Below are 26487 nucleotides of genomic sequence, written 5' to 3'. Positions count from 1 at the left end.
CCTAATGGTGTCCTGGCGAGTGCAGGACTTAACTTTTACAGAAGATCTGTGACTAAATAAATCATAAAATTTGAAGCCAACATACGCTGAGGTGAGGCTGTATTTAACTGCATAATACTATGGAAATAACTGTTCTACTCCAACAGACAATGTTTAACTTCTCATATCATTACAGCCACATCAGAAAACTGACAAATGCATCCCATGTTTAATCAGTACCGTTTCCTTCACAGTGTGTCTGATATCACAGAGTCTCAGGGATGAATAGTGACATACCTGGGAAATCCTAGAGGTCAATGGATTTGTAGCAATTACTTTTTTTTTACTAGCATCTGCAAAGATTTATGTGCATTTTTACTACAGACAATGGTGCTGAGAGTCTCTGCTCCAGATGCTGCACGTGCTCCAGGTGCTGAGCTAGGTAATTTATCTGCTGCATTGCAGGACATTTCAGTGTCACTAGATCTGGCTGTTGGACTGTGTCGTCCTCTGGAGGCTTGCCTTCATTATGCCTTTTATACAGGTAGCCTGCGTAAATTGCAGCCTTTCACACATAGCAGAAAGGAGAGAACATTTCTTACGTCTGAAGCCTGTTTATGACTGCGCTGTGGTTTGATTGCAGTCATTGTTTAGTTTTAGAAAATTTGAGAGTGGAATTACCAAATTCTCTGAAATCTTGTTTATGTTTTGACAGCCTTCATCTGATGTTCCCTTGAATAATGTCATCTTGTATTATCACCCTTCCCTTTCTTACTGTGATTTTGTATAAAAATAAATAAAGTGTATGTGAAGAAAATGCAGAGGATCCTGAAACAATTGATAGATAGGTATTTTATAGGTTTTTAAGCAGTCAGTCCTGTTCAGGCAGGCTATTAGCATAGTGGGAAGTCCTGGGGAAACCAAAGAGTTTGATGAAGTGTTTATCTGCAAGAATCCTAAATCTAATCAAGGCCCAGAAGAGTTCAGAAAGGGGCATTGTGCATCTTGTCCTTAGCAAGAAGATTCCAAGTTGTGTTTTGTTTCTAGTCTGATTCATTTCCCGGAGGTCAGTCCTCCACTGCTTGCTCTCAGGCAGTGCTAATACAGAGGTAGTGTTTTCACTTCCTTAAACTTATGTCTGTCTGTCTCTGATTTTTTTTTTTAAAGAATTGATGAACATTTTAAAACCAGTCCAAAGACCCCAGGGATTGATTTGAACTCCACCAGAGTGCTGTTTGAGAAGCTGATGAACTCTCAACACTCCATTCTCCTAGACCAGGTATTGCACTTACACATTTTTAGGTATTTAGAGGGGGAATAAAGGCTTTGTCCCTCTGTAACGGGAGAAACAGCACATTTTTTAGGGGAAGTTTGTATTTCAAATCTGCAGGCCAGATTCATCTTAGTATCCGTGGATACATCTCCATTGACCTGGATGGATTTTGACCTCAGAAAACGTCTCAAAGATTTGTTTATAAAACAGTTTTGTTTCATGGCATTTAATACTTGAACTAACTGCTGGAATTAATTCTTGTATGTTATGCTTGAAAATAATGAATGTGTTCTTATTTCTTATGGGTCAGCAGTTGAGTACTTTCTGGTTGTTTAATTTATTCTAACTCCCCTAAAGCAGAGAAGACTTGGTGTATTGAGTAGTCCTGTGGATGAGGCAGTCCTTGTTTTATGTACAGTGGGACTTGAGTACACTGAGCTATGGCACAGTGAAACTGTTTATTATAGGTGTCAGAGAGAGAAGTGAGTAGAAGGGTGTTGTGAGATGTTTTGCCAAACTGGAATTGTAGCAGGTGAAATTTTTCATGTTATCTGCCTGCTTCAGACACAAATATTTCTGGAGAATTTTAGCTACACAGTTCTATGTCTGTTTTTTGCCATGCTTTAATGCACACAAAGAATTCAGCAATGTTTCTAGTGTGAGAAATTCAATTCATTGTTCTTCTAAAGCAGGGATGTGGCCTTCAACAGGAAGGGTTTACTAACATAGACATCCCTGGAAAAAACTGCCCAAACATTTATGTCTTTTGGGAAAACATGAATTTAGTCCTGTCCTGTGGAATGCTTTAAGGGATCAGTAACAAAAGCTTTTAAGTCTACCTGTGCTGCATGTTTTCTGTTTCATTAGTATTTACTCATTTATTTTGTAGGTGCTCTATCATCCGGGATAAGTTGCCTCCTTTTGTCTTTTTTCCCCTGTAGATACTGAAGAGCTTTGAAAGTTTCTTGATTCCTCAGTTGTCCAGCTCACCACCAGACGTTGAGGCAATGAGGATCTATCTGATTCTCCCTGAATTCCCACCCTTCCAAGATTCAAAGTATTATATCACGTTAACACTTCCTCTGGCAATGGCTATTCTGCGCTTAGACACCAACCCCAGCAAAGTTCTTGGTAAGAGGCCATCATTTAAGATGCATATTGCTCTCACGATCCAGGGGGAACACAAAGAGTTGCCTTTGGATCTTTCAGTCATGTTTTCATGTTGGTTTAATTTTGGTGTTGTGTTAACTATGACTTCTATGATAATTGAATATTCTTTGTGATACGGTGTTGCTATGAAGCAGCTGCCTCTAAAAAGCACCTGCAGACCAAAAGCATTCAAGGAATCCTCGCCCAAAACCTATATTCCTATGTAAAAGAATTTTAAACACAAAATTTGAATTTTAAATATGAAATACGTGGGAATGAAGACTGTGCCGTATAGGTAAGATATAGGGAGTTAGTGAGTTATTGTAACATAAAGCCTATAAAATTTATGGTGGTGTGGATAATAAATGAGAATGAAATATTCTGCTTCTAAATTAAAACAACTCAACCTGAATTTTCTAAGAACATGTACTGGGGAAGTTAAACTAATTTACCTTGTCTAATTTACCTATATTCAGAGACCCAATTCCAGAAAATTTTAATGCCCCTATGTGAACATAGATTTTGTATATCATGAAGATTAAATGATCTTACTATGTTAATTTAATCAGACATTGTCCACATTGAAATTTCTTTTCTGTGTAAGGTAAATAAATGAATATACTGCTAATACAAAGTTAACCTGATCTGTATAAAGTGCAGAAAAATCTATTGGTTGGTCAAGTCTAAGCTATACATAACAGTTCATCTCCTGTTTCAGAATCTTATTTCTACTAACATTATTTCCTATTAGCTCAATATAAGCGAAGTAGAAGATAAGCTACTCAAAAAGTGTTACTTGTGTTTGCTAAGATATTACTTTTTTGTTATTTTCTTCCATTTCTTAATGTTATCTTATACTAATTCTCACAGTATTGTGTAAAATGCTATGTAATGGATTCAGACCTCCAGAAGCATTGCTCCAGTGAAATCGGTTTTGAAGCTTAGTGATTTATTTATTATTTTATTCAAGGAGGTTTTGTAACCAGATTTTCTCCTATGCTCAGAGTTCCTAGTCATTGTGACTGTTAGAATAAAGAAATATAAAGGATTTTCGTACTTCTGTCTGCAAGAATCTATTGTTTTGCTGACACTTGGGAGGCTAAGTTGGTGTTTGTTTCTAGCAGGTGATGTGATGTTTTCCCAAGCTGCATCTTCTACTTTGCAGGTGGATTGGTTCTAGCAAAGAAGCTCATAGGCAGGGTCCCTTCAGAGGAGAGGTAAGGGTTACTGCCCGTGGCAAGAAGGAAATCAGCTTTTTAAAAAAGAGGGAGCTTTAGTGCACGTGTGTTAGGAGGCACCTTCTGACATCTGCTAGAAAAGGATGTGGTACTGATGGAGAACTGACCAGAGAACTACTTTCTTATCACTACAGAGAGACAATGTTTGTCTGCAAGATCGTGGTATCTTGAATACGAGCTTCTTGAGACGGTTGAAGAACCTTGATTTCAGGCTCTTGCATTGATCAGGGGTTGGGACTGGGTGGTGAGTGACATGGTTGTTAGAGAGTGGAAAGCTTCTCAACTTCTGGTATCTGCAGCTTACTTTGCTTGCTTTCCTATTGCAACAATTAGGAGAGAAGTAGGGAAGTTTTTAAAAACTTTTTTTAGGTGTGTTCCCCTATTTTCATCTTTATGTAGGGGAGTATTCTGTGGCGTTCAATTCAAGATGTATTTTTATGTTCCTTTTCTTTGCAGATAACTGGTGGTCTCAAGTGTGCCCACGATATTTCCTTAGGCTAGTGGATCTCTATAAAGGTGCAGTAGTTTACCTCCTCAGTGGAAGAAAGACATTGTTGATCCCGGTCTTGTTCAGTAGCTACATTACAGCTGCTCTCAGACTTCTGGAGAAACTCCACAAGGTAAGCCTTGGGTGTACGCTGGCTCAAGATGCCAACATGCAGATATTCACTCAGTCTTGTCTGCCCTTTGCCAATTGACGAGGCGAATTGGTGACAGCCCTGGCTTGTCAGCTGCCTTGCTGTCCACTGAGACACCACAAAAGTGAAGATGTTAGTGGTTTTCCTGAATTTGGTGTACTTGAAGATTGCTTAGTCCTGTCTCAAATACTAGGAAAAATTCACTGTGAAGAGTGCCGCTGTTGAGCCAGCAGACAGCGTGCACTGTTGTGACACAAATGCCTGTATTATTACACTTTCTGCTCCTGGTGTGTTGATGCTGTTTAGTCTTGGATGAGGAGGAGGAAGAACTAAGAAGTCAGAAGTTTCTCAGTTCTTCATACTAAAATAAAAGGGATGATGACTTTTTGCAAGAATTTCTAGGGCCTATTGTTGCAAGCTGCTATGTTTGATTTTGTGAAAGCCTGTTCTAAGAAAATGCTGGATACATCTGTATTTTAAAAACCATCTGTTTTCTTCCCTAGGTAAATCAGAAGGTTAAACATGTAGAATATGATAAGTTTTATATCCCTGAGATTTCCAGCTTGGTGGACATTCAGGAGGATTATCTCATGTGGTTCCTACATCAGGCTGGAATGGTAAGAGCCACATTTGTCTCTCTGGTCATTAGAGATCTGCATTTTTAATATCCTTTTTGAGAGTGTAATGTAATCAGTGTAGGAGCATCTATATGTTAAATCTCTCAGATTTGGATATTTGGTGGCTTGAAGTTGACTTAAAATAAAACCAGAAGAGCTAAAACTAACAATATTTAACTAATGTTTGCATCAACCTCTGTGATTATTCATGTGAATCCCAATCAGTCCCTGCACAAAGGGATTAGTTCAGTCACTGGATCCTTTTAATGTAATCGAGACCTCAGGAGCCAAGTCCTGTATTCTAAAATTATAATTTTTACCCTTTACTTCTGCTGTTTAGGCAGGTATTGTGAATAATGTAGCCAGTGGTCTTAAAATGTTGCTCTGTAAGAGGAGGCAGTGTGACGTTCTGGCTAGGGGACTGAACCAAGACTCAAGAGATGTGGGTTCTATTCCTGGCTCTTCCAGTAACCTGCTGGGTGATCTTGGGTAAGACCCTTCACCTCTTTTATGCCTCACTTTCCCATCTTTAAGAAAAGAGATAACTGAACTGAGGGCTGGAAAATGCTGTATGGGAACCCAGTGAGATTATTTAAACAATGCAGGGAAAGAAATCCCAAATATGAGAAAACAAAAAGACATCCATCAAGGGATGCTGCAAGAGTAAAATCAGACTGTAGCAAGAATTTCTGTATGTGTTTGTATGCACTTTCTACATGTTGTGTGTGCTGTGTCCCCTCTCCCATCTTCCGTCATATAAATACTGCTGCTCTGTGCTTGCTTTTAGTGAGCAGAGCAATAAAATAATGACTCAGTTTGATACAACAGTAATAGTTAAAATTGTATTGATAGAGCTAAAGAGAAGAGTAATTTGTGTTGCAGGAGTGGCCTTGTATTGTCACGTTGTGGCCTTATGTTCTTTCCTGTTGTTTCATGTGGTCTGTGCCTTGGGGATAGTTTTCTGGTTGTTCTTCATAAAAATAAGTTTCACCTCTGGCAAGCTAACAGGCTTCTGTGCCTGTTAGTCCTCTTAGTAATGTTTGATGTGCAAGTTTTGGATTAGACTTGTGCATTGTCTTGAGAAGGAAGTTCCCATGCTTTTCTTTAAGAAGAAAAAAGTTGGGCCCAGAGGAGAAAAATTTTCTGTGGGTCACCTTTGAACTAGTCTGTCCTAAGAAATATCTGACACAATCAAGAGAGTAAAAGTTTTCTTTTTTTTTTTTTTTTTTTTTTGCCTTCACAGAAAGTTAGACCATCCATCATGCAGGTAAGGAAATCGTGTTTCATGACTCTTATTTGAAGCAGTGCTTCTAGAAGCTGTACGTGGGCACCAGTCTGTCTCTGTGCCTTGCAGGATGCTGTGACGCTCTGTTCTTATCCCTTCATCTTTGACGCTCAGGCTAAGACCAAGATGTTACAGACAGATGCAGAACTACAGATGCAGGTAATCATTCTCTCTTCCAGTTTTCCTGCCTCATTTCTTTTTTTCCTGCCTTTTACATTGGTGCCTGAATGGAAGGGAGTTCACCGGGAGTTACTTTGTGTCTCATTTTATCGTTTCTATGATACGAGAGAGCAGAATAGCTGGAAAAGCTCTTACCCCTGTCCAGGGCACACACAGTACTTAGTTTCTTTTACTTCAAGAAGTTCGGTAACATCAGAATTGCCAGATGTGCATGTCATGGAAATGTAAACTGTACCTATGGAAGGAGCACTCGTGTATTTATGATAGTCCAAGGATAAGAAGAAGTAAGGTGAGGTCTCTATTAGAGGAGCTGTAAGGTGCTTTCAGGGGAGTGAGCGCCTTTTTGAAGCTTGTGTGCAGCACAGGAGTGGTTGTCAGAACTAAGGGTTCAGATCTGACGCTGTTTGTAGTTCCAAGCAGTGGCTGTTGTCAGCAACTAAGCCACCGATTTGCAGTGAGAGGTGCAGACGTGGGGCCCTCCAGGAGTGTGTCACAGCAGGTGTTAAGCTTCGGTGCCCCTTACCCTGTAGGTGGCAGCCAAGCCAGACTCTGGCAGGGACATCTGGCCTCTGTGCCAATGTGAACTGCTCAGTGCTGGGCACTGCTTATGCAGGTGGCTCCTGAAAGGGACAAAGAATTGGGCACTGGTCCCTCATCCAGTGCAGCCAGGGTGTGGGACTTGTCCCACAAAAAGTTTAATTTGCGCTGAGAGAAAGGATCTTTATGAAGATGACCGCTTGGAGGCCAAAGAATTGTCTTTTTAAATGTATTTACAATGAATTTGCCACTTAATACAGACAACGCATGAGAATCAATGCTCTCTGGGTGGTCAAAGCTTTGACCAGACTTTGCATCTTTCCTGACACCAGAAAATCGCTGTAGATGAGGGCTTTGAATTGTATGCAGTGGGTTCCTCACAAGGCACACATCGACTGTCTTCTCACGTGGTGTGTTAGTAACACTGTTCTCCCTTGTAGACTCTGATTTTTTCAGGGTTGTGCTCACACTGAGTCTTTTGACTCAATAAAAGTATAAATAAATCCTTTTTCTTCCAGCCACCTCATGTCAAAAAGTGTTCAGGAGTTTAATATCTCTCTTGCTCAAATTTTTGAATTGCTTAGAGGACTCAAATGTATGGATGTGGGAAAGAGGGGGGCAAATAGGCACACATGCACACACTTGTGTAGAGGGGGCACGCAGTCCTCATACCCTGAGGAAACCAAACTGAAAGAGTAAGGAAGAAAGGAACATCAGGCACATAACTCTTTTCCTTCTAGAAGAAGAAAGGAGCTGAACAGCAGCTGATTCTCATGCCTCTATTATCTACAGGTGGCAATAAACGGTGCAAATTTGCAGAATGTTTTCATGCTTCTCACCCTGGAGCCTCTGCTGGCCAGAAGCCCTTTCCTGGTACTTCATGTCCGCAGGAGTAATTTAGTCGGTGATGCCTTAAGGGAGTTGAGCATCCATTCAGATATTGATTTGAAAAAGCCTCTTAAGGTAAGTTTTCCTCAAACCCTCTCATGCAGCTGACACTTCTGAAGCCTTTCCTCCCTTCATGTTACCATTTTGCCAGCGTACTGCCATAGGTGTAGCAGACAGGGGCACATCTAATCAACGGGGGAGCTGAATCTTTCTCCTCTCTGACTCCTGGAGTGTTTTGGCAGTAGTCAGTTTACATGAAGCCAATCAGAAGGTTTACTCTTTTCCTGGTGTCTCTCCTGTATAAGGGACAGAGGAGAAGTAACGTCTATGATATTACACAGTGTCTGTTTCGCCATTCTGCTGGAATGGGCCACTTACAATAGGATGTGTTTTTCTATCTGAGAGGTTGCTACGAAGTTCAGCAGCTGCTGCCTGTTGTTGGGAAGACAGGTGGTTATTTATGTTTTGGTTGCTATCTAACAGGAACAACATAAGGAGTTAAAATTTCAGAGTATCAAATTTGCCACTCCATGTTCCCTGTCCTTACCTGCAAGCAGAGCACTTGAAACTGGCCGAAGATTCTGGTGGATTTGGGCATGTCAGACACATTGCTTTGTGTGGCTTCCAGTTGGAAATATGTCTGATTCACTCTGTCTCAGCTGTGCATAATTGTTACTGACCTGCTTTTTCTGCAGGTCATCTTTGATGGTGAGGAAGCTGTTGATGCTGGAGGAGTGACAAAGGAATTTTTCCTCCTCTTGCTAAAAGAACTCCTCAACCCCATCTATGGCATGTTCACTTACTACCCAGAGTCAAACCTGCTATGGTTTTCAGACACGGTGAGCCATTGCCCTCTCTACACACCGGCTGAAATGATATGCTGTTTCAGATGTAATTAATTTAGTAGCAAACTATGGAAAAGAAATGGTCTTCCTCCAATTTTCCTCCCTCAATACAATGTGAGCTTTATTTATGGTCAGTGCAAATTAGTATAGGTTCATTAACTTTATCAGAACTGTGATACTGATGCCTGTTCAGGAATTGGCTCTTTCTCTTTATTCTTATCCCATAACAGGACTTAATATATCAAGTATCAGATGACAGTTAATAGAACTCTCAGACAGCATGAATATGCTTTTCATGCTATTTATATGAATAATCGTGCTATTCTACAGAACCATAGGTTCAGGTCATACTGGCATTAAAATTTAGTGCTAGCCTTGCCATTCGCTTATTTGCAGTCAATCCACTTGTTCATGCAACACAGTCACCTTCAGGGCCTGAACTTGTTAATGCTTTATGTGAGGAAGCTCTTGAATGGCAAGAACATTGTAGTGAATACTGGTTGGTTTTGGAAAGGTGGGAAGTTCTCTCTACAAGTCAGATAGCTGGAGATGATGGTTCATGTCCTTTTTTCCACACCTTCCTAGTTAGTAAGGAGGAAAATGATGATGTCATTGTTACCTTCAGGTGCATCTGTCCTGGTGGGGGTTCTTTTAATTTATTAATTAATTTAAAAGGAAGGAAATGACACGGTATCTTCTGCAACCTGTAAACAGTATTGCAGAGCAATTATTCTTCATGTTAATGCATGTAAAAATAACAAATCTTTTGACACTAAAGTAATGACAATCACTGAAAATATCTAAGTCGTATATTTACAACATTTAGCAAATATAGGCAATGAGACTGTGACCAACATACCAACATGACAGTAAATATGTCATGGAATGTCAAGGAATGAAGGCCTGCATACCAACACCTACCTATGTTTGCCTGGGTGGCACCGTGGTTATGCATAAACTTTTAATAGGAGATAGGATGGCTGGTAGGGAGAGAAGTGTTAGACCATTTTCTTGCAGTTCATAGCTGGCAAACGTTGAAGCTTTGTTAATGTCTAAATGCAGAAGTATTTAAAAAGGAAATAAAAGGCAGGTAAGGTGGAAACTAAGTGTTGCTGTTTCCACAGCTAATCACAGCTTACAGAAGTAATAGGACTTGGTTCTGAAGCTTCATTTCTGTGCCACACCCCAGCAAGGCTAGGGACAAGGAATTTACAACAAGACTGGGACCTGATGCACTCTGATACTGTCCCAGTTGAGAAGGCGGGGGCTGGCTTCTTCGTGCATGGGGTAAGAGTATTGTGCATTGCACCAGAAACAGTGCGTCTCATCAGGATTTCTCTCTGTGGTTTTGAAGTGTTTTGTAGAACACAACTGGTTTCACTTGATTGGCATCATATGCGGTCTTGCAATCTACAACTTCACAGTGGTAGACCTTCACTTCCCTTTGGCTCTGTACAAAAAACTCTTGAATGTGAAGCCCTGCCTAGAGGATTTGAAGGAGCTGTCCCCTACGGAAGGAAGGTACGAAAAACAAAATTTGCATCCTGTCTGGGATGGGAAACCATCCATCTGAGAGCAAGAAATGCCAGGTGGGGTAAAACTGTTCAACAAACCACCTGGTCCTTCTGAGTGACTGATTAATTTGGGGGTCTGTGAGCCTAGCAAAATACATAAGACTGTGGTGAATTTCACATAAGCCTTCTCCTCTTCCATGGGCTATCAGATCTGTCTGCTCGGGCTGTAACCTCTGTACCCACCTTGCTGACCCCAAAAAGCTTCATATCCACACAACCAAAATATACCTACCATACACCTTTGGAAACGGCTGGGGGCCTGCCACCCTATAGTGTGATTTCATGCCTGATCCCAGATCCTAGCCTCAGCGTTTTTCCCCAAGCCAGGCTTGGCTTAGCAAATAGATCCACTGTGCATCTCTTGGCATAGCCCAGGATGGGATGTGTGTGTTGGATGTGAACTACCCCATCCTTGAATTAGTGCAACTCTGACCTGTTCCTGTGCCAGAAGACAGGGAGTTGAATGGGGTGAAGGAATGACTTTTTCTAAAAGACATATTGAATCTCTTCTACATAATTGCATGGGCATATTGGTTTACTTTGATATTGAGAGGTTAAAATCCCACTGTATGACTGCTGTCTTCATGTTTCTTTTGGGTTGCTGTCTGATTTACCAGCAAAAAGCTGCAGGTCTAATAGTAACGAAGTAAAGTGCTAGGAAGAGAGCAGCAGGATTTTGAGGGATAGTAGAAGAATATCTTCTACATAATGGGGATAAAGTTATAGCTTCTCACCACCCTCTTTGTTTCTTCAGGCCTTTGTGTCTAGATAGCATATGTGCTAGATAGCATAAATATCTAGCAGTCCTTTAGAACTAGAAATGTAACTGTTCTGAGGCCAGGATCGTTAAAGGGGATCCATGTAGACATGGACTACATTGATAATTTGCGTGGACTGGCATGTATCCCGCTTCTAACAAAGCATCTCTTAGTTTGAGGCATATTTCTTTTTTGCTTCTTCAAGTGAATCAGGTGCTCTCTCTTGCAATCCTATTAACCAGATGTGTGATGCTGTTCACTTTTGCTGATTTTCTTTTCTCTTCTAAATGTTTGGCTTTTTGAATCTTTTTTTTTTTTTAATTTTTCTCATTTCTTTCCCTGACTGTCATGTAGGAGTCTTCAGCAACTTTTAGATTATCCTGGGGAAGATATAGAAGAGACATTCTGCTTGAATTTTACAGTAAGACACATTTAACATATAAGTGTTGTGATAGTCATAGTACAGTTGAAGCCCATTCATGTGTATTATAGTTTATTCAAAAGTATGCCTGTAGCACATACCGCATATTTAATGCTAAAATATTAAAACTCACTTGTTCTTTTATCTATGATGATGAAAACTAAGCTAGTAAGTAGATTAAGCAGAGTGATTTTCAGAATATCTTTATTGTCACTGCGGCATGTGACTTAAATGCCAGTGTCCAACATCTCACACAGCACAAGGAGAACTAGATTCCTAAATCCTCCTTGAAATTGTAAGTTAGGCTTTGACATCACTGGGTCAGTTCTTGAAATGCTAACGGAATTTAGAATTTTCCTTGCTGTCATAATACTAATATTTTTAAACTTAAAAATTCATATTGAGTGTATATGGTCAGACTTCTCAGAAACAAAATTTTTCTAGGAGGTGTACTAATGCAGTTAGTTTTCCTCTGCTTCTAGGATATATATATGTATTTTGGCAGTAACCCAGAGACAATAGTTTTTATTACACAGTGGAGTTTCTGTAGAATTAAGAGTTAAATCTTGATGTACGTTAAAATATCAGGTCCTTCCTCATGTGCAAACATACACCCATGAAGAAATTCAGCATCATTGTTCTCCAACTGTGTTTTCCTCTGGTAACTTGAGCAGGGTAAGGGCTTCCATGTTTCAGTGTCTTTGCTTGGAAGTCCTGATGCTCTAGCAGACTGTGAGTAGTGGATTCATCCCGAGCATGATCTGGATTCTTGTCTGTCTGTCCAGGGCCAGCCTAGGCTAATAACAGGGTATCAGGAAGCTCTGCCACATATTGTCAGGAAAATTCATGCTGAGCTAGGAGAGTGCCATTTCTTTTTCCATAAATGAGTGTGCACAAAGTCTATTAAATCAGACTTACCCAGGTCTGACTGTGTCTCACACAGATCAGAGCTGCAATTCAGGATGAAGCCATAATGATGATAACATAAACTCTGTTTAAAACAAAACAAAAAAGATACTTTTAAAGACACCCAAGAAATTTTTCACCAAATTGTCTTTTACAGACTCAGCATAGGGAGATTAGAGAAATTTATTGCCTATTACCAAAAAGCTAGAGAAGTGAGAAAGAAAGAAAGAAAAACTAAAAACACCTTCCTCCCATCTGCCCTCTTCTACTTTCTCCCCCCGAGGGCCACAGGGGAACAGGGAATGGGGGCTGCGGTCAGTCTGTAGCACTTCGCCTCCGCCGCTCCCTCACGGTCCCTCTCTGCCCTTGCTCAAATGTGGGGTCCCTCCCACGGGATGCCGTCCTTCCCCAGCTGAGCCTGCGGGGGCTGCCCACAGGCAGCAGCTCTTCAAGAACTGCTCCCACACGGCTCCGTACCACGGGGTCCATCCCCCAGGAGCAAACTGCTCCAGCACGGGTCCCCCACGGGCAGCAGCTCCCCCAGGCCCCCTGCTCCTGCGTGGGCTCCTCTCCACGGGCTGCAGCTCCGGCCCGGGGCCTGCTCCTGCGGGGGCTCTCCATGGGCCGCAGCCTCCTCCAGGCCACATCCACCTGCTCCACCGGGGGCTCCTCCACGGGCTGCAGCGTGGAGATCTGCTCCGTGTGGGACCCATGGGTGCAGGGGGACAGCCTGCTCCACCAGGGGCCTCTCCACAGGCCGCAGGGGAACTGCTGCTGCCTGCCTGGAGCACCTCCTGCCCTCCTGCTGCACTCACCTGGGGGTCTGCAGGACTGGTTCCCACTCCTCACTCTCCCAGCTGCTGTTGTGCCACATTTTTTTCCCCTTTCTTAAATTGCACCTCTGTGAGAGCATAACAACATTGCTTATTGGCTTGGCTCTGGCCAGCAACAGGTCCCTTTGGAGCCAGCCGAATCTGTCCCTTATCTAACATGGGGCAGCTTCTGGACTCTTCTCACAGAGGCCACCCCTGCAGCTCCCTGCTATCAAAACCTTGCCACATAAAACCAATACACCTTGAAAAGAATAAACAACTGATCTTGGCTGTCAAAATCAAGTTCTATCTGAATATGAGAGGGCACTGGAACAGGTTGCCCAGAGACGCTGTGGAGTCTCCTTCTCTGGAGATATCCAAAACCACCTGGATGCCGTCCTGTGCAATGTGCTCTAGGTGATCCTGCTTGGTGAGGGAGTAGGGCTAGAGGATCTTCAAAGGTCCCTTCCATCATTGGCCGTTCTGTGATTCTGTGAAAATACGAGGCCCTTTCGTGTATGGCAACTTGACAATTGACCCTTCTGCATTTTATTTGCATGACCAATTCTGTATGTACAGAGTATGTTTGTATTGGTACCATTGTAGGCCTGGCATAAGCAGGAATTTGTCTGTGGTCATGCTGTCGTACAGTGAGAGCGGATGAATTAACCTACTGACCTTCCATTAAATTAAAAAAACAAAAACCGAAAAGGAATACTTTTTATTAATAGGGCATATGGGCTTAGTTAATATAGGTTTTATTAGTTATCACTTTTTTTTTTACAGGAAGTTGACCTAAAAGGATAGTTTTTTCTTTTCTGGCTTTGCTTTTAGGCTTGATAGTAGTACTACAGCAAGTGTAAATGATGTGAAGTAGTGAAACAGGAAGAACATTTACAGCAGGCAAAAAGTGTTCTGCATTTACCCTTTTCTCTGTCCCACCCTTCAAACGCTAGTCATCACCTGTGCAAGAGAACCCTTTATCTTTCTGCAGGCATATGGCCTGGGAAGTACTTCTGGTAAAATTTTCTCGTTTTGTATAGATCTGCAGGGAGAGCTATGGTGTGACAGAGCAGAAGAACCTGATTGAAGATGGAGACAATATTCTGGTGCAGAAGGACAACAGGTAAGAGGGGTAATATGGGGGGATGGACTCACTTGTGATGAAGTCAAATGCATTGCTACAGAAAATTTGTCTGAGGTGAAACGTGGGAGAGAATTAGAAGTCACTGTGAACAAATTCTTAGACCGGTTGTTCAATAGTTACTGGATGCTAGTGGCACTTAAGAAATCAGGTTTTCATCATCTTTTCACCAGTACTTGAAAAATGCCCGACGACCTTTTGGATGGACATCTTCCCTATAAAAGATCTTCATAGAGACCCCTGGCATAGCTTTCTCGTCGTAAATAGAGATTGCAGCGTAACCCCTGATGGTGTGAATAGGAATTACAGTTCCTGTCCTGTGACCAAAAAGCAAAACCGAGACTGACAGACTTGTTCATGCTCTCTTTAATTCTAGAGCAGGAGATAATTCCCTCATATATGTCTGATAGAGGACCGTCATCCGTTAGTGGAGCTGCAAGGCACAAGTGTATGTAAACTGTTTCTGCCTAGCTAGCTGCAGTTAGTACAGATACCATTTTCCTCCCCCCCTTTTTTTTTTGTTTTCCAGCTGCTAAACTGTTTTCTTCTTATAATCCTATAATTGGATTTCTTCAGATGCCTTTATTACTTGAAACAGCATTCAAATTCTTTCTCTGCTGGCAAAACAGTGTGATCCAGTGATTAGTCAGCAGCATGGTTAGGGGCTTGTGCTAAGATTGTTTGAAGACCTTGCTGGCAAGTCTGGAGATGAAGTAATTTCCCATTAATTGGATTATTTAAAATGGTTCTGATTGTGTCTACAGCCATTGCCGTAACAAAAGCTTTGTCTGTATTACCTTTTTAGCTACTTTGCTGCTGCAAAAGGTACAATTTTACAGCTAGATAGCTACCTCCGTGCAAACCCAAGAGGAGATGGGCAATACAGGAGACTTTGAGAGAGTGAAGTAAAGATGTAAATGCCAGTGATAGTCTTTTATTTTTGGCTAGGCCCATGCATTCACAAGAAAAAGGTCTTTTCTTACCACGGTGTGCCGTATTGGCCTAGTGGGAGGATCAAAGGCTTAGCTAGAGCAAAAGTTTGGGAAGAGCATCCAGGTTAGCTCCTTACATACTAAGTCAGGAAAGACAAGAGAAGCAAATCCGTAAGGAGAAAGGCTGGTCTGTGGCTGCGCCAGCTTAACGCATTCCAGAATGCAGTGGCTTTGTCTTGACCAGAGTTTTGAACTCAAGCTAACCTCTAAATCCAAGTCTAGACATGGCTGTCAATTCATCCACCTTACAGTGCTTAATGACTTCCTCCGCTGCTATGTTTAGAGGTCAGGGACGAAATTGCTGCCCTGCTGGCCTCAGTAGTGTGCTGCGTGCGTGTCTTTGGGCATCGCCCTTCCTACTTGAGGGAAGGTTCACTGTTAACTGAAGAAATGCACAGGATTGCTTTGACTGAAAAATACCAAGTAGGAAATGCTTGCATTTTCCCTTTCTCCTTTGGAGTTTATTTGGGCATTGCAACATACAATGTTTTTGGTAAAGAGTTCGTGACCGTAACAGCCAAGGAGGTATTAAGCAACAGTTAAGTGCTTAATCAGCTTGGATTTCTGTAATGCTCACGTGATTATCAGCAAAATGACAATAAAACAAACACACTGGAAAATGCCCCTTTGCTGTGTGATTTCTTATTCCAGGTTTTCATATTTGTCAGCCTTCTTTTTGTTTTTTAATTTCTCACCTAGCCTTTGCTGCTTTTACATAGCATGTGCACTGAGAATTTCTCCACCAAAAGGTCATAATGCTTTTTTCAGTTTTGGTGTCCTCTGCTAGTGATTGAGATATTGGATTCCGTTGCTTCCCTGGTCTGCTTAGCTTCTGAGTTCAAGTGTGAGCGCCTCTTAAACGTCAGGCAAAAAAACAACTGCTCCACCCAGAGACTAGTTTCATGTCCCAGTTTGCCACATTGTTTGGTGCATTATGGTCAGGTGTTTAAAAAAAAAAAAAAGAAAAAAGGAAATATTTCGAGTCATTGCACAAGTAAAATTCTAGGGTTGCACTCAGATCGTGATCCTTCAAGACAAACAAAGAGAAAACAGAATAAAGATGCTTAACTTCCTAACAAAATCCAGAGACAGAGTTTGGCCAGGGCCTGCCGCATGTTTCTTAGCAATGGCTGCAGAATGTTGTTTTTATTTTAATGTTTTTCTTGGGAACCTCTGAAGTAAAACAGGGTTGTCATTCTGGGAGAGGTCGTTCTCCTTGCCTTGCACTCCAAAGGCACAAGTCCTACATTTATTTAACCAGACTATGAAGGCTGAAGCAGAGATGTCCATGCTTTCTAAGACTGTTTTCTTGCTCTGTAGCGAGGGGAGTTCTTTAAGGAGGAAGGTAATGGGCCGTGCGGTTTCAGATCAAGACTTCTCTGAATAGGATCTCCTCAGTCTACCTCTGGTCTACAGCGTTGGTTTTGAAAGTGCTGAACCACCCGTGGGACTCACTGGGGACTGAGTGACGAGCACCTGCCTCTGAAAAATCACAGCATACCTAGCTAGGCCTCTGGGAGGCTCTCCGTTTTGGAAGTGATAGCTTTCTGATCGCCTGCTGTGTGGTTTGGTTCCCACTCCACAGCTAAGTGCTTGCTCTCGGCTTGGTTATCAGGGTTCTTTGCAGAGTGTCCCCTGCTAAGTAACACCGTACACATACGGACTGAGAAGAGCTGTAGATAATTTCCTGGACATCCTAAACATGGGGCTGCAATTGCTGGGTCAGTTGTGGTTCTCCGGTAACCGAATCCTGCTACTTGTGTAACTCAACCTCAGCAGAGAGGCAGGTTCCGCTGCACTGGTTAAGCGCACACGTAGTGGTACATGCCGCCTGGTGACTTTGTCCATGTTGCAGTGAGTCATCTCAGCGGGAGGCGGGCAGTGGGGTGAACCTGTTGAAGACTCGTATTTGCAAGAAACGTTACAGGCAGAAGCAGCAAAACTAGCAGTGCTGCCACTCAGGCGTATGAATAAAAGTGCTTTTCTTTACCTGCTCTCTCTCAATGCCCTAGGGAAGAATTTGTTGAAGCCTATGTAAATTACATCTTCAACCTCTCCATCCATGAGTGGTACACAGCTTTTTCCACTGGCTTCCTGAAAGTATGTGGTGGGAAGGTCCTGGAACTCTTCCAGCCCACAGAGCTCAGGGCCATGATAGTTGGAAACAGTAACTACAACTGGGAGGAACTGGAGGAGGTAAAGCTTCCCTCTTGTCATGTTTTTCTTCTTTTTTTTACAAGTACTAGGATTGGGCAGCTGCAAGAGGTGGGCACTAGCTTGGGTCAAGAGGTGTAGTAAGCTACGGATGTTTTTATATGTTTCTTGTACATCTTGCAATTATTCACATGAAAAGTTACTCTCTTACTTCACTATCCTGCTACTGATAAAGCTCGTGGAGGAAATTGGGGATGAAAAAGAAGAGGGGAGGAGGACTTCTATCTTTTTTTCGTAGGGATGAAGCCTAAGATTGAAAGAAAGAGACAAAATCAGGATCTTCATTTACAATAGAACTAACAAGGGCAAAAAGTACACAGCCAAGTGTTCAAAGGGAAGTCTGGACAGAACGCAAGAGTTGTATCCTCTCAAAACACGTGCAGATCAGCAAATACTTGTTTTGTCTCAGCCTTAGCAGTAGAAATGGCCTCACAGTGCAGAACACATGATCCTGTCCACGAGTCCAGCCCGTGATCAGGTACACCAGGGTTCCTCGTTACACCTCTAATTAGCTGAATACCTAGAAGCCTAAATACTGGCCTTTCACCTGTAGCAAGAACACTTTCCTGTGTCTTTGAGCCATGCTGTTGCCTATGGCACATCCTGCACTCCATTTCTTAGCTGTCAGACGTCAGTCTGAGATACTAGAAGAGATCAGGTCGTGTTCCTACTTAGTCCTTGCTTTCTAGTGCTAGATGAAATTATGTGACTTTTTGTTTTTCTAATAGAGTGCCGTCTATAAGGGAGACTACACTGCAACACACCCAACCGTGAGGATGTTTTGGGAAACGTTTCATGCATTTCCCTTGGAAAAGAAGAAGAAATTTCTCTGTAAGTATTTTGCAGTGGTGCAGGCTGTCATCTGAAATTGACGAATCAATGTCACTGGGGGGTAGATGTCACTTTGTTTGGCAATAAAAGGGAAGAGGAGGAGAAATACGTGGTTTTAAGGGCAGGTGGTTCTGAGTTTGTTGCTGCAGCTGGCAACTGTTGCTCCCTTGGGGCATCATGTTGAGGGAATATTGTGTCCCAAGGGCAACCTGGGAAAGCACTGAAAAGAGCCAATCTTTATTTTTGGACTGGTTTTGTTTCCTGATCTTGTACCCACTAATGTGTATCTGTTTGGAAACAGTTGGTGTCAAGCACAGAGATGGAGGCATGCTGAGGAAAGCGCTGTTTTATTGAAGGATTATTCAGATTTAAGTGTCCTAAAAGAATCTAGCTCCAAGAAGTATTAAATCTCCGTGTGGCAGTTTTGCTGAGCTGGCAGTCACCATCCCCTTACTTGGCCAGACCTGAAGCAGTTGCTGTCTTTCTTTAGAGCATTGCTTCCAGCAAACCCAGCAACATGTGGCCAAATTCTTTGCTGGTGCAGCTCCACTGACTGCAGATTTCTTATGTATTGGCACATGCTTCCAGGAACAAGCTTTGGAAATAAAAGCTGAGAGAGCTAGAAGAGTTCAGCATGGAGATGAGAAGGCACAAGGGGCATCGTATCACAGCCGTACAAGTGTGAGGGTGCCTGTCCTAACCAGCCTGCCTTCTCTCTGCTTCTCCTAGTGTTCCTGACAGGCAGCGACCGCATTCCCATCTACGGCATGTCAAGCCTTCGCATCGTCATCCAGTCCACAGCCAGCGGGGAGCAGTACCTGCCCGTGGCGCACACCTGCTACAATCTCCTGGACTTGCCCAAGTACAGCAGCAAGGAGATTCTCAGCGCCCGGCTGGTGCAAGCCATCGATCACTATGAGGGCTTCAGCTTGGCTTGACGTGTGTGGGAGAGGCACAGGCACTTGGGTACAGAGGAAGAAAGCAATGGGCTTGGCTTTATTTTTATAAAGGAAGGGATCAGAGCATTTTGGGGGAAAAATAATAGTAAGAATCATAGATGCAGATGATGCAGTCTCAGCCTGATGCTGCCAGTATTTTGTGGGGTTTAGCAGGGAGAGACTTTAGCTTTGAGTTTTCTGATCTACTGAACAAAATGAGTTTGGTGGGCTTTTTCGTTGTTTCCCCTCCAACTTCACAGCACTGCCCTCCCAGCAAATGCTTGTAGTTTGCTTTTATTGCCCCCCCCCCCCCCCCCCCCCCTTTTTGTTCAGTTTAAACCTTTGGTGTTCCTTGCATTGAGGCTATGGTGGAAATTCAGGATGAAATAGTGATCTCCTTTTTGAAAAGCTGTGATTTCCCCCACCCTTTTTTTTTTTTCTTCCCTTTTTAAATGCAAGCTGGTTCTTGCTTGCTTTGAATGGATATATCCCCCCTGCCCTCTGGTCCTTGGCAGATGGTACTGGGCTGGGGTGTCATTTGTGACCCACAGGACAGTGTATTAGTTGCGGTACATGCTCTGTCTTTTTGCACCAGTATATCTCACGGAGAGTAGGGTGGTTTGGGGGTTGGCATGTTTTTCTTTTGTCTTAAATTTTGTTTCTAAGCAGTGTCTTCTTAAAGAAGCTTCAGACTCCTCTGTGTTAAGGCTTGGGGAAGGACAAACAATATCCGTAATAACGGGTTTCTCAAACTGCCTCTCTCTTGTGTTGTTCTTCTGCTGGTAAGTCTACAAGTTAGGCAGGTAGGCTTAGCCGAGTCCTCGTTTTTCATTCAAACAGAAATGTTGTTCCAATACAAGGTGAGTTGGCTGCTTTTACCAGTGCCGCCTTTCTCAGAGGAGTCATGCAGGAGAGTGAGGGAGTGTGTGAGTGTAAGCGGTGTTTACAAGCTCTCCAGCCTCATTAGGTCAGAGGAAAAGAAAGACGCATGAAATCCACATTTGTGTGTTAACCCTCTGCTTGGAGGCTGGTTTTATTTCTGCTGGTAGGATTATTTTACTGCGTGGTGTGGGAGGAACCCTTGTCATCTGTTTTGTCCAGTAAGTGCTGGGACCCCTAAAGGCCTACCTTTATGAATTAGGTTGGAAAGGTACGTTAGGAGTTGAGTAGGCAAAAGCATTAACTAAATTTGTCCTGTAAGATTGGAGAGCCATTATCCTTTCTCCCAGTCCCACCACCTATTAAATGACATTCAAATGATTTCCTCATTTCTTCAGGTCTTGGTGTAAATCTCATTTTAAGCCTAGGGTGGTTTTCAAATTGACTTGTTATTAGGACATAGTATTTATGCACCACGTTCAATATATAGGATTGAACTTTGCACCTCGTAACAAAAGATTTTAGGCTTTTTTTTTTTAAGACAAGCTGTTGGCTACACTGAGAGCCCTTCAGCCTCTTTCTAATGCAACAAATAGAAGACATATACAATTATATCAAATGTTTATTTTCGATGTGTGTGTACATAGGTCAGTATTATGCAATAAATTTGATGTTTAATTCTGACTCACTGGCTACCTTTATGTTGGGAAGCAAAGGAGGAGCTGCTCTGAGCAGCTCCGGGCACACTCTGCCTCTCCCTGGGATCTCCACTGTCTCACAGCTTCACCTCTGAGCACCTGGAAGAAGGACTCTGCTTAGCTCTACGTTAACCCTGCTGCTGGTGAGCATTCCATCCCAATCAAATGTTGCCCTCACATCTCCAATTACAAATCAGGGAGTTTTTCATCTGCCCCTCCTGGCTCACCTGAGATCCCCTCTGACTCTATCTGTCTCCATTCCTTCATTCTGTTTTTCTCCTCCTTCCCATGCACCTTGCAGGCACCATTTTGGGTACGGGCACAGGGCACAAACTGGCTCTTCCCTCGGCTGTTCAAGTGCCAGTGAGTGACTGCTTTGAAAACATCTATTCCAAAGAGGAACAGGGAAACACCTCAGCTTGGTCTGGCACTTACTGTCTAAAACTTGCACATACCAGTAAGAACAAGTGATGTCTTAGCAGCATGATTAGAAGATGATATCCTTTAGTTTTACTGCCTTTAATAAACATCAATTATTTGGCTGTTTACTCTGGAGTAAACAGACTGAAAGCAAATGAAACCTGTAAGAATGACAAGTTTCTCATCTGTCTTTAACTCTTGCAGTCTTATTTTGCCCACAACCAGATAATCGTCATTTAAATAATTCACAGGTGTGTGTGTCTGAAAGGGCCCTGGTTCATGGGAGGCCTTGCAGACCATGCTGCCCTCCTACAGCAGTTGTAGTGACATGGGAAGGGCTGTCTTACACTAACAGCTTATTCATATCACATAAAGTAGATTTGTGCACAGTACTCCACAGCTTTTAAAAACAGTCTTGTATTTAATGTTCTTCAGTCAACAGACAGTGATGTTGGCATATACAAACCATAAAACAGAGCATACAGATGCTGCTTGGATTGGTTTAGAGGAGTGTGGTGAGGCAAACAGCCTGTGTGGCTACTGTGGTTAGGGGGAAGTCAAGTCAGCTGTGGAAGATACAAAGACATCTTAGTGCTCAGGTCTCAGAGCCCTCATCCTCTGCAGGCTTGGAAGATGGGAGCAACAGCATCTGGAAACCCAGGACAGAAAGCTGACCACTTGTGTGAGTCTTTGCAAGACTGGAATTTTAAAATCCACTTGGATGGGTCTTTCTGAGTAGTTTCCTTCACAATCAGACAGATGATTTGATTTGATTTTATTTTTGCCATTGGGTAAAGAACAGTTTAAAAAGAGAGATGGCTACGCATATATATTCTTTTCTTTTAATGTACAATTTCAATTAACAGGTTTTGTTTTAGCTTTCAAAGTTCAAAAATATAAACTCTCTAAAGTGCATAATTGTACTTACATTTCATACAAACTATCTGAAATTCTAGCAATATGCCATGTAAACAGCAATAACTAAGCATCAGAAAATGCTACAATCTCCTCAGTTTAAAAATAAAATGGACTGTTCCCTACATATCATTTATCAAGATTTGTCAGGGGCAAAACCCAGCGAAACAGATAATTTATCAGTACACAGTGCAAACAGGCTTTTAAAAACAAGCACAGAAAACATACTCCTGGAAAGCCTTGGCCCAGTGAAAAATGTATGACTAGGAAGAACGGGCAGAAACTGTTGCTTTTGACCATATGAAGATATCTAGGCCAGATTCACCAAAGTGCTCAAGCTGCAGCCTGCTGTAATTTAGCAGAATCCCAAATTCAGATCAGCTTGATGCACCCCATCACCATATATGCTTTGAAGCACTTTGATGAACTGGGCCTGAACACCACAAACAGTCTGCAATAACTTTTTGGAGACCCAACTCTCATTGCACGCTTCTACTAGTAGAGTAGTACCGCATGATGTTTAGCTGTACCTAAAGTAACTATGGAGAGCTGACCGCAGACTGACAAGTCCCTAAGACCAGGCAGAAGGACAAAGGCACAGCTCTGATTCCTTGGGCTCCCTGTGTTCAGACAGGCGTTTGCTTCCCTTGCAGTCAAACATCGTCAAAAGCGGTTTCTGAGCCCATTTGACACACTCAGAGGATCAGATTGATTTGCAGAGGCACAGACCCACATCTCCCACCTATGGAAACCCAATGTCTCCGAAAAGCCAAGCCCCAGGTCAGCACCCAAGTTTTCCAGACTCTTTGGAAGTAAGAAATTCAGTCGCCACTGATTTAATTAGGAGGGTGCAATTCTGCAATCAGTAGAAATCAGGCCCCCTCCTAAGTGCTTTCATTAATAATTAAGTTCATCACTGTCTTACCCAGGCAGAGTACTAATGGGCACGGGCAGAACCAGGGGAGGAAGGCTGCCTTCTGAAGTGTTTACGGGATCATGAAGAGACCCACCCCCAGCACCGGTTTTGGCAAGAATTAACACAGCACATACAGCAAGTTGAGGAGGGGTTAGTCTGAGCAGCACAACCCAAACCTATGTTTGTGGGCCCACCTGCCCACAGAAAAGGAAAGGGAGAAATGGTTCCGGGAGTCCACTGCTTGCCTGCTCCCCTGTGACTTGCGTGAGGCCCGGCTGCGATGAGGGGCACTGCGCTTGGCCTCGGCTGCTTGGCTCCTGCATGCGAGATTCCAGGGGACAGACGTACAAGGCGGCATTACTCCGTGACTTCGGGGTTGAGACCTATTCCCAAGAGCTGTGTCCCGGTTCCAGCAGGAAGCGTTGCTGCGCAGTATCAGCCTGTGCATACGAGCTTGTGGAGTGCCCGAGCAAGCGCAGGTGGCTGATGTTATACTGCAGAGTTATCGGCCCTCAGCTACTCATTTTGTTCCTGAACTCACTGCCTTTCACTCCTCCAGGCAGTGATTGTCTGACAAGAGAAGTGGAATCTGGTGTCCCGGGGCCTTCTTTTCTGAAAGTCATAAAGGTGGAAATGTCGAATTGTCCAGTCCTGCACCTGAGACACAAGCCCTCTCCATGGGCAGCGTGTGGCTTGGGGCTTTCAGTTCCCTGCAGTATTCTTTGCCGCAGCACTACCTGTACACAACAAAGCCACTGGGAAGAAAATACAGTCTGTTGTTGCCACAATCACAGTGTCCTTGCTCCAGCCCACACTGCCTGATGGTGTACAACAGAGAACAAAATGTAGGCTAGCAAGTCCATATGACATCGACACTGACCATTCACCTTAGGCTCCTGTATTCATTAACAGATAATGAAGCACATGTGGCGGGTCTTCCAGATACCTGACACCAGGCATTTAACTGAGCAGCTACCAAAATCCCAAGAGGTTCTGACTTGTAGCTGATAAAACCTCCTTTCTTCCCAGTTGCCCACACATGGTCATAACCTTACAGTACCTCCTGCCAAGTGGAACAAGCAGGCAAGAACCCTGCTGCATTTTCTTTGCTATCCCAAACAGATGTAGGTACTTTCTCCTAGTTAATTGAATTGGCAGTCAAAAAAAAAAAAAAAAGCAGGGAAAAAACAAAAAACAAAAAACAACTCAACCCTGGGCCCTGGTCACCCCTGTAACTCAAACTAGTTTGGGGCTATAACCAGGATAATCTTCCAGCATTCAGAAAGAGCAACAGGAGATGCTGGATTCCAAACAGTCTGGTCAAAAGTCTGAGCAAATCTTTACTGTAGCTACAAGAGAACAATCTTGGTGCTATCTGACCTGTGCCTTTATGTGAGATCAAGTTAGGGCACATGTCTGGTAAACTAAAGTGGAAGCTATTTGATGATTTAATCACTATTCATGCTACTTTGTCTCTTGCTATGATATCCTGGAAAGGAGAAAAAAAATAAAGAAGAGCATGGTTGGCTTTGATATCCTAAATATTACAGGATCTGTAAGCAAATCAAAACACAAGAATCCCTTCTGTGCAGTCACTGAGGACAGCATCATGTCTCCTACGCTGGCAAACTCCATTTGGGCATCAGGCCTGGAGAAAGAGTGGACAACAGCAAATGTAGAGTGATGGAAAGCCACCCTTCCTCCCCCTCCTGCTTCTGGGATTGGCCCTTCAGTTCCCAGGGAGCTCCTCAGCCCTCCCCAGCCAGGCTCCTGGTGCATCCACTTCATGCAGTTGTCCACTTGGTGCTCTCTCTTCTACGTTTACTGGCAAAACCAATCTCCTCCTTTACATGATCTTTGAGCTAATATCTCTTTTACTGATCAGGACCTCCAGCAGCCTCAGCTTGGCCTTTATCTGCTTGTATTCATTGTATTCTTCAGACATAGGAGTGCGGTCTTCTTTCTGCACGTTCCTAGGGGGAGTAAAAAGAGGTCATGAGGATTTCTGTGCCAGGACATCTTCCCTCAGCAGCCTCCCTCCACCCGCCAACAGTATCAGGAGTAAGACCTACAAGACAGCTCACCTCCTCCACTACCCATCAGGGAATAAAAACAAATTTTTATTCTTTGAGAGAAGACGACAGGGGCAAGCAAATGCCCTAGCAAAGTGGGGGAAGCTTGCATGTTGAGGCTGAATAGAATCCCCCGGTTCTAAATGCAAAATCTTATTTGAAGCATGTCCTACTTCACTGGAATTGTCAGCTTCTACACAACAGTTGGAAAAAACAAAACAAAACAACACAAATAGAAGAACCCTTTCCTTTTCAGGAGCCATCTGAATGTCAGCCTGCTAGATGCCAAAATAAAGTACAGCTTTTCTTGGCTTGGAACCACAGGAAGAAAATATTTATTCAGATTTCTCTAAGCTTAAGTGAAACTCAAGATTCAATGATTTTACAAGAATCTCTCAGGATGGTGGGTAGTGGCAAGAATCATAGAATGTTTTGGGTTGGATAGGACCTCAAAGATCACCTAATTCCAATCCCCCCGACACGGGCAGAGACACCTTCCACTAAACCAGGTTGCTCAAAGCCTCATCCAACCTGGCCTTTAGCACTTCCAGGTATGGGGGCATCTGCAACTCCTTTGGACAACTTGTTCCAGTGCCTCACCACCCTCTGAGTAAAGAATTTCTTCCTTATATCTAATCTAAATCTACCCCTTTTAATTTAAAACCATTACTCCTTGTCCTATTACTGCACTCCCTGACAGAGTCCCTTCCCCAGCTTTCCTGTTGAACCCCTTTAGTTACTGGAAGGCCGCTATATGGTCACCCTGGAAGCCTTCTCTTCTCCAGGCTGAAAAAATCCAACTCCCTCAGCCTTTCTTCATAGTAGAGGCGCTTCAGCCCTCTGTTCATCCTCATGGCCCTTATCCTCTGGACTCATTCTAATTGGTCCATGCCCTTCTTGTGCTGGGGGCCACAGGGCTGAATGCAGTACTCCAGATGGGGTCTCATGAGGGCTGAATCCCCCCTCCCTCACCCTGTTGGCCATGCTGCTTTTGATGCAGCCCAGAAAATGGTTGGCTTTCTGGGCTGCAAGTGTTCACTGCCAGATCATGTTGATCTTCTCATCAACCAACACCCCCAGGTCCTTCTCCTCAGGGCTGCTCTCAATCCACTCACTGCCCAGCCTGTATTCGTACTTGGGATTCCCCTGGCCTAGGTGCAGGACCTTGCACTTGGCCTTGCTGAACTTCATGAGGTTTGCCAAGGCCCACCTCTCAAGCCTGTTCAGGTCCCTCTGGATGACATCCCTTCCCTCCAGCATAATAATTTCAGGAGTATAAATATATTAAAGCATTTTACCAGCTCATTTATGAGGAACTTTTTTCTGAGGAACACATTTAGCTATAGTGAAGCAGAAATACTTGTTAAA

The 26487-nt window shown here is 43.2% G+C and overlaps 2 protein-coding genes across 18 annotated transcripts in view; one reads left to right on the top strand and one right to left on the bottom strand.

Moving 5' to 3' along the window:
* Positions 1-24252, top strand: part of HERC3 (HECT and RLD domain containing E3 ubiquitin protein ligase 3) — a 47954-nt gene extending 23702 nt beyond the window's left edge. The window contains exons 12-25 of one of the 4 annotated variants that reach the window (XM_080591842.1): positions 1147-1258; positions 2194-2383; positions 4096-4259; positions 4781-4894; positions 6138-6161; positions 6249-6338; positions 7689-7859; positions 8480-8623; positions 9984-10150; positions 11316-11382; positions 14144-14226; positions 17249-17432; positions 18179-18281; positions 19011-24252. In XM_080591842.1, the coding sequence (XP_080447968.1) occupies positions 1147-1258; positions 2194-2383; positions 4096-4259; positions 4781-4894; positions 6138-6161; positions 6249-6338; positions 7689-7859; positions 8480-8623; positions 9984-10150; positions 11316-11382; positions 14144-14226; positions 17249-17432; positions 18179-18281; positions 19011-19219 (1822 nt within the window). In that variant the 3' untranslated portion in view covers positions 19220-24252. The other 3 variants (XR_013951185.1, XM_080591843.1, XR_013951186.1) reach the window with 3 other exon arrangements.
* FAM13A (family with sequence similarity 13 member A) overlaps positions 21618-26487 on the bottom strand; it is a 134402-nt gene continuing 129532 nt past the window's right edge. For all 14 annotated transcript variants that reach the window (XM_080591851.1, XM_080591852.1, XM_080591844.1 and 11 more), the window contains one exon: positions 21618-25020. In XM_080591851.1, the coding sequence (XP_080447977.1) occupies positions 24894-25020 (127 nt within the window). In that variant the 3' untranslated portion in view covers positions 21618-24893. The remainder of the gene's footprint in view (positions 25021-26487) is intronic.

This window comes from Anser brachyrhynchus (assembly GCF_964034855.1).
Source record: "Anser brachyrhynchus genome assembly, chromosome: 4".
Classification (NCBI taxonomy): Eukaryota; Metazoa; Chordata; class Aves; order Anseriformes; family Anatidae; genus Anser; species Anser brachyrhynchus.
Note: the sequence above shows the minus strand (reverse complement) of the source record. Positions and strands in the feature narration are given on the sequence as shown.